At 37.7% G+C, this 8,392-nt stretch overlaps 1 protein-coding gene across 4 annotated transcripts in view; it reads right to left on the reverse strand.

Annotated features, from left to right (window-relative positions):
* LOC110041639 (intermembrane lipid transfer protein VPS13D-like) overlaps positions 1–8,392 on the reverse strand; it is an 85,374-nt gene that overhangs the window by 69,077 nt on the left and 7,905 nt on the right. For all 4 annotated transcript variants that reach the window (XM_089276877.1, XM_089276873.1, XM_089276867.1 and 1 more), the window contains exons 2-10: positions 6,571–6,761; positions 5,182–5,259; positions 4,897–4,992; positions 4,125–4,241; positions 3,460–3,585; positions 2,546–2,596; positions 1,889–2,130; positions 945–1,113; positions 11–106 (exon numbers count right to left, since the gene is read on the reverse strand). In XM_089276877.1, coding sequence (XP_089133003.1) covers positions 11–106; positions 945–1,113; positions 1,889–2,130; positions 2,546–2,596; positions 3,460–3,585; positions 4,125–4,241; positions 4,897–4,992; positions 5,182–5,259; positions 6,571–6,761 — 1,166 coding nt within the window. The remainder of the gene's footprint in view (positions 1–10; positions 107–944; positions 1,114–1,888; positions 2,131–2,545; positions 2,597–3,459; positions 3,586–4,124; positions 4,242–4,896; positions 4,993–5,181; positions 5,260–6,570; positions 6,762–8,392) is intronic.

Consider the following 8,392-nt stretch of genomic DNA (forward strand, 5'->3'; position numbering starts at 1 on the left):
AAAATGTTACCTGACTCAGTTCATTCTCAGCCCTTGTCTGTGCAATGGATCTTAAAACTACCAGCTCCTCAAATGTTAACTCGTCCTCAATTTGAGACTGTTTCTCCTAGAAATAGAGATAAACAGTTGCAGGTGCAGTAGTCTAAGGATTGCAACTTCTATAGACTAGATATTAATCTGTAGATAAGTTAAACACAAACTGATCTTCTGTTATGTTAACACATTGTAGCTGCGTGTATCGTGACACATCACTCCAGCAATGACTTTCTTTGCCAGGTATACAAAATTAGTAATGAGAAATACATGCACTGGAGAAACCTGCCAATTGAAACAAAATTCCTTGTCATGTCAAACCACAAAAACAGGGGTTGTAATGGTATTGTCGGCTCAGACGAATCATATAGGGTTTTACTGATCCCCAGGATTGGGCCAGGTTTTACCATTTAGTTAGTGGTCAACCTCACAAGTGCAGGCTTACATGTACGTGGAACATTGAAACTCTGTAATAACTGAATCTTCAAGTTTGTCAGCAGTCCTGAGTGGTTTTGTAGTTGTTGTTTTGAAGCCTTCTCCCACCCCCATCCCACTCATGGATTTTCCACTAATCCTGATCAGTGTTGACAGGTGCCTGGAATGGGGGCTCAAATGGCTGGACTGAGTAGATTTTCCAGCCATGGGGGCAATATTCTATCTGGGTGCTGGCTGTGAATAGTAGAAGCCACTGGATACCCCATGCATCATAAAATAATGTTTAAAATTTCACTCTAAGCACTTTCAACTTGTGTCACCAAATTGCAAAGAATAGAGTATGACAATCAGAACTTATACGTCAATTATGTAATACACCGTGACAGTGTATTTGCATAAACAATTTTCAACTGAGTACTATACAAAATTTATGCAATCGTGCATGTATCTCCTTACAAAAGAAATTATTCAGTTACCTTAAGCAAAGGTTCCACTGTGGCAGAGGTAAGATGTTGTGAATATATATTGACATACTTCACAATGTCATGAGCTCGTTTGACGGCAAAACTCCAGGTTTGATGGATATTTTTCTCTTTAATTGACTGCAAAATGCAATTTATTGAGAACTGCCACCATTCTCGCGCACTAACAAAAAAAAAAATAGGAATGATAGTAAGGAATTACTTGACAATGGAAAATAAAAAGTAACAATATACATCTACTGATAGTACAATAGTCTAGCTTGCAAAGAATGCTTTGTAGGTTATTGGTAAGCATGATATCTGACTGGTACACATTATGTATACAGGGCTGAATTCTATAGGGATGAATTCTATCAGAAATTGGGATTTTCCTGCACTTGTGATCATGACAAACTGATCAAAAGCTCCTCATAAATAATCTGTAATATCCTAAATCCAATTCAGCCAATGATTATCCATAATTAATCCTCTAAAAAGGAAGGCAACATGCTGCGAAAATCAGGTGCTAGGGCATATCAGTCACGTCCTGGGTGTCTAATGAACCACGTGAAGGCCAATGTTCTTTGGTTGAGCAGCAGTAAAGGCTTCCATTATGGATGAATGTCTCAGTGAGTTTTTTCTCAGCTTTTTCAGCTTACAAGTACATGTTCATGTGTACATCTCCACTTTCTTAGAATTACAGTAAGCTCCACAAAAGGAATAATTCATTAGCAAAAGATTAGAATTCAAATTGCAGTTCTCAAAACTGCAAAACTTAAAATATGTTTCAGATAGTCCTGGCAGTACTCAAGATGTCTTTGCCAGGTGTCAATGCACACTGATCATATGTGTCCTGCCCAACATGTTAGATAGCACACCTTATCACACAGTGCATCTACAGGATTACACAGATTTGGTGAATTGACATATTCACTTTACCTATAACACAAAACCCTTACTTTTTCTTGATTTGACATTTAGGCCTCCACTTAAGGTACCGACGCTGTCTGAAATGTCTTTCAAACCCATCCATCAGAGCAATTAACATCTTGTATTGTGTTTCCTCCAGTGACAATGGAATCTTTTCCACATGAACATCCACAACAAAACGTGGCATTTGTCGAGACCTCAGAGGCAAAGCACTAGCATTCCTCTTCATCTTAGCTTGTGCACTAGTTGGCTTTAATATGTACTGGTGCTTCTGATAAAATAGAACAAAAAGCACATAGGACTGTTGTTAATTGTTGTTACTGGAAACATATATTAGACTCTTTTGTCTTGTTGGCAGAAATATGGATCACTGTATTGGGTAGGTTTGGTTGATCCAATGTTTTTTTTGCATCAAACTCAATTTCTCTGAATTCACATCTACATGCTGATATATTGATCAACATGTATACATGTACTACTAAATATACTATGAAAAGACAATTATTCTTGAGGATGTTTTTAGGTCACCCAGCTTCATATTCTATTCCTGTAGTTTTCTGACAACTACAAAGGGGTCATGGTAATTAGTTATAAGTTATCGTGATCTCTTTATGCAAAGTTGAAATTTGCTAATATGCAGCTAAAACTAACATGAATTTTTTTAACATGATACGGAAAGTACTCACACTAAAGCCAGCTTTTCCCTGGTTTCTGTTAATCATTCGTTGAAGTGCACTCTGAAAGTACAGAAAAACTATTGCCTTCATCTTCAACAAGTTCTATCTAAGCATTTGTCAGCATTAGGTCAGCATTACTTATTTCACCTCGTCTTCTTCAGCCCCTCCCTCGGTATCCCTCTTCCAGTATTGTTTCAGTGGCTCACGGCTGGGTTGCAGTGATTGCCAGCCATGGGAACATTTTACCTTCTAGAGACCAGCTGATCTCAGTGAAGTCCCCCAGGCATCCCAGCCATCCATATTTAATACAGCTTGATATAGTTGTTAACAACTACTTATTAACTGAGAGTGAGGTCTTTACCAGAAAATCTCAAACCGAGACCTTACCATATTGACCAAGCAAGAGCAAGGTCAATATGGCGAGACCAAGGTTTGCGATTTTCCTGTAAAGACGAAACATTTGAGGTTAATAAGCAGTTTATTCCATGGCTTATAAAAAGCTGTTTGGCTGTTTCCTTTGTTCTGTCCAGCCCAAACTCTATCATAATTTAACACAGTGAATTTGCTGTTCTTCTGAAATTGTACTTCATCAGGGTAATAGAATTTTTACTCAGAGTGTTCCTCTTCATTCACTGCTTTCAACTGTACAATTTTCAGAAAGCAATTAAAACAATGATTTTTTTCATAATACTTTTTTTCCTTTAGTAGGCCCATAATCTGTCCATGGGCATTACAGAAGAATAATGCCCTACCATTAGCCAATCAGCGTGCGCATCACATTGTCTACATACACAAGCCATAAAAATTATAATGAAGAATAGTAATTTACCCAAGTTTGCTTCAAAATGTTCCAGTTTACAGTATTTAAGCCTAACAAGTACCAAGCACCTGCATGAGGTGTGGACATGTGACACAGTTCTCACCTCAAGATCACTTGACGGCAAATCACCTACAAGGGTCACATCAGTGTCCCAGTAGATGGCCATATTCTGCAACTCAATTAACTTGTATTTAATCGTCCGTTCATTCTGAATGATCTCTTCTGGGTTCTGTAAACCAAATGTAAAAGGTAAAAGGTAAAAGGCAAAGTTGGCATATGAGCCAAGGGGCCCACCAGGCAGGAGCGTATCCCAGTTTCTATAGCATGAGGCACAACCAGGAATATTTCTACTCCCCCCTGGATGGGATGCTAGTCCATCACAGGGTTATCCCCAGCATTAAATTTGCCAGTACCAGTTTGTAAACCTACACTTGTAGGTGGAGAGAGGCACTGTGCAAGTAAAGTGTCTTGCCCAAGAACACAACAGAGTGTCCCTGGCTAGGGCTCGAATCCAGACCGCTCGATCTGGAGTTGAGGGCACTAACCATGAGGCCACCGTGCCACCAAACCAAAATGTAGATACATCATCATTATCCAGTGTTGAGTAATCATTTTAAGTCTGTTGATAAGCAGGTGCTGTGCAGTGTTAAGTGTCCGATATTTTCTTCATCAAAAACCCCCTAATAAAACTAAGAATTCACCTATTACCCCTCAGAACACAACACAAATTTTTTTTGTACAGTTCAGTTCAATTATTTTTTCACCTACCCAGTTTTCATTGGTAGACTGAGCTGAGAGTTTTGCAATGGTTATACCAAATGCAAAAGGCAATGACTCGTTGGTTGAGGCATCCTCATAGCGAAAATGTACATCGCTAATAACAAGCTAGAACAAAGAAAGAATAAAACTTAATAACATATAACTTACAGAACACTTTATTTAACCAGCTGGGAGACACATGCAGGTATGAACTTTTTTCAGTTCTAGCATTTCAAAAAAACAGCTAATTTTCTGTTAAAATTAAGTATAATTATGTAAGAGATGAAAGTAAGTCTATAACTGCCAGTTTTAATACATCCAAATCCTGCCTCTAAATACAACAACTCTAAAAATAAACCACTCCATTCCACAAAGCCATCCAGTACAACTGACAGCAACAAAATGCTCATTCTGACATGCACCATCAGAAACGTCTCTAAGATTCGTTAAGGATCGACATTGAAGTTTTTTTTTTTTTACTACAGTGTATATAGGTACTTAAATAGGTACTTCAATAAGTATTTGTACTGTTTTGTTGTTGAATGTTACATGTATATTCAACAAATTATGGTACAGTGTAAGCTCTTCTTTCTGGATGTAGAGGTCTTAAACACTTTAAGAGATTATTTGTTAAGTCAGCAAAATAGATCTGCATAATTGTACACTTAGATGTTATCAAAAAGGTTGTAAGAGAAGGGTCTATCAACAGGATTTTATGGCATCCTTAAATTGACTAACTGGGACCGTTCTCACTAAAGACAGAACATTAATGACATTGTACCTGCAAGTTTTCAGCGATTGTTGTAGAGAAAGATGAATACAAGGATGGCCACCATGAACCAGACCAGAAGCCTCCAGTGTTTTCATTTCTAGCTGCCTATTTAAAAAAAAAAAAGAGTTCCAAGGAGATTTTAATTAAGTTTCCATTGAATATTTAATATTAATTTGAATCCTTCCCAAAATAAGCTACCAAGTTGATGATTAATTAGTTAATAATTAATATTATTTAAACATTAAATATTTGAATTTAAAGTCAAAAGGTAAAGGAGTGCATCACTCTACTTACAAGCCACTGAGCCTCCAAAGCATCCAAGTGTTTTCTTTTACGAGCCCTTTCACGATCTTTTTCTTCTTCTTCATTGTACTAAAGAAAAAAAATATTAATAATTTATCATCACTTTGAACAACTGGCTTGATTAGGTATTTGCAGGCATTACACTGAATAAATATACTTGTATAAATATTATTATAAGGAAAGCATCCAGCTGTTTTAAGCCCAAAAAGTAGATTAGTTGTCTTCAGTAGTTTCGCCCACACCCTGTTTCCACATGGTTTCCTTTATCCCTTGCTCCCTTCTCTCTCTCTCTCTCCCTCTCTCAGGGAGAGGGCCCTCTCACACAGAGGGCACAGGAACAGAGTACATGTGCATATCTCATGTCTGAATTTTGAACTTTGTCATGTCACAAAGTGCAGTTCAAGAAAATATCTATACTCCAGTCTCCCCCCACAGAAGGGTTGGGAATTTCCTGGAGATGGGGGTCAGGTTCTGTAAGACCAAAAAAAATAAGGAAAATTTATGAAGCTAAATTGGAATTCCCAGAGGGGTGATATAGATATTTTATATGGAACTGCACAATTACAATCTACATGTACTACAGAGCTACTAACAGGAAAATGTGGGAGTTACATGTGAGTCATATATAGTAATACTACATATACACTGTTATACATTCAAATGTTTCAAACGTGACAAATTCACCACAAACTACTAGGATTGTTTTTGCCAATGTGAGCTATGAATGGAAAGTAATCATAGGATTGTAAATGTTACAAAATAACTTGGTAGAAACACAGCAAGAAAGTAAGTATTCAGTATGTGTGCAAGCTTCCCAAAACTGAACTCTGAATCCCCCCACTGGAGTTGCACCCTGCCTAAGTTCAAATTCTTTACACGATTAAAATCACTGAGCTTTAGGAGGCAAATTCATGATCTAGGCTAATTAATCTATATCTTTTCAGATGTCTTTTTTCTGCATCAACCAAAGGAATTAAGAGAATATGTGTGCACGCAGGCTAATCTTTCAGAGTTAAAGGGGTGCAGGCGGAAAAAGGCCCTAAGTGATATCTGATAGACTGTAAACTTCTCGCAAATTTCTTTTCACTTCTATCCATGAAAAAAGGAGAATTTGACACGAGATTAAGAGTCACTTAATAATAGATTATAATATGATCTCACGCTAATTTTTAGATGGTATTCATCATTGGCATTTTTCTTTTTTCAATTCAAACTTAAGTAGTTGTTTGCTGCTCAAAGTTAATGCTAGAAAAACCACAAATGTCTAACAACCTTATAGCAGCTGCTGCTACATGTACATGTACACTTGCTACTTGCTGCAGATGTCAATGACAGCAGTAACAATTGATACATATGCTGTGTGTCATGTAACATTACTACCTCTGAATGTTGGAGAGGTCCAGCAACAAGATAGAGCTTCTTAATATGCACAATCCATGGCTCAGACTTTGGTCGCCGCAAGGGTATTGAGAGTTGCAGATGTCCAATAAACCCTGATTTCACCTCTAATGGTAGCTCAAGACCTTTCAAGGCTGTCTTCTTTAATGGCAGGTTATGAAGGTCTACAGTGCCTAGGAAAACAAATGATGACAAGTTGAGGGAGCATTCAGCATTCTCCTCTACAGAGTCGGTGATTCTTTCAGTCAGCACAAAGAATCACCACATGTAGTACTGATTCTTTTCGATTGTCAGCTGATAAGATTTGAGTAGCAGTCATGATTCACAGATTTTTAAATTGGGCACACTATAGGTTGCAATTCTCAGTGCTGATGAAAAAGATAACAGTCCTGAGTCACAGCCTCATAATTCAAGAATGAGTTCCGGCTATATGTGTAAATCCTCTGTTAAGCCCCCCATCTCAAATGAGCCCCCTCTCAAATAACCCCACCAGACCAAACCCTGGAACAAGAAATTTATTATACCCATAGTATTTTAAGCCAGCCATCAACCTACCTCCTTGTCCTTCAAAACCAAAACAATAAATAAGAGAATGCATTTTCACTGTAAAAAAATTTATGATTAAGTTGAAGTTTCTGGATGTGCCACTTGATTGTTTAGTTTCCTGTTTGTTTATTCTAACCATGGGAATAACCACTCCTGTGTGGAAACCAAAAGTGTCAATTGTTTTCAGAAATTGCCTTTTGGTGATCACGTCCCTCCGTAAGATCATCACCACTAAAACAAAATCTATGCGTTTTCCGAGACAGACATTTGGGACATTTTACATGGACCTAATATTGCTGACCATGACAAGCCCACATTTAAATCAGCCTTGTCCCCAGGGCCTTCTCCTTAACGCCGTTTGAAAAGTGGAAAAGGCCCTGGGGAGGAGGTTGCATTCAAATCGTCGAAAGAACCTTCTAACAGCGTTAGTTTTCATTTGTACTTGTTTTGTTGTTGTTGTTGTTGTTGTTGTTGTTATTGTTGTTGTATCTGCTGCTGCTGTTGAACAGTCTTAACTACATTTAACCATAAACCTTAAACCATTTGTAACTTAGGGTTGTATCTTGTTACATTTACTTGCAACAAAAACAAGTTACAAAACCCAGCAGTCTTCTCATTCATAGCTAGCTGTCAGCAATTTCTTTGGTTTCGGCAGAGAAATAATTTTGCACAAGCATAAATGGCTTGGACTTTATTCTACATGTACACACTACACGTAATGCAAACGATTGAAACCTTCTGGCATGTAATTTTCACATGCTAGCTAGTGTATGCCAAAGACTGAGTTTTCGTGGCTGATTATCGAATTCAGAACTCTTTTGAGATCCACCCACGAAGTCCTGGGCTTATAACCACGGTAAATGTGGCATCGGAATTGTACATGTAGGAATAAGGTCAGTTCAAGAATACTTGCTCCTATAGACAGGAAAACAAAGAAGGCCGTTCTCAAATTGGAATAAAATCTTCACACAAACAATTCAAAAGCAGCAATTTGATTGGTTAATCATAGTAGCCCCAATCTGATTGGTGTGACATACATATATATATATCTCACTCATCCACTCATGATATAGGCGAATCTTTGCTGACGTCACTGTTTACATTTTTCCTCATTAGCATACGACTTGACTCATAGACGCCGTGGCTGTTTATATGAACTAAATGCAAAAGTTGAAAAAGTTGATTAAGTTGAGCAATTTGTGCAATTTTCAGCTCTTTGCAAGCAATATTGAAGGAAATATCAGCCATCAAAAATTGC

Source organism: Orbicella faveolata, unplaced genomic scaffold (genome assembly GCF_042242905.1).
Source record: "Orbicella faveolata isolate gen_17 unplaced genomic scaffold, um_ofav_v1 contig_12, whole genome shotgun sequence".
Taxonomy (NCBI): domain Eukaryota; kingdom Metazoa; phylum Cnidaria; class Anthozoa; order Scleractinia; family Merulinidae; genus Orbicella; species Orbicella faveolata.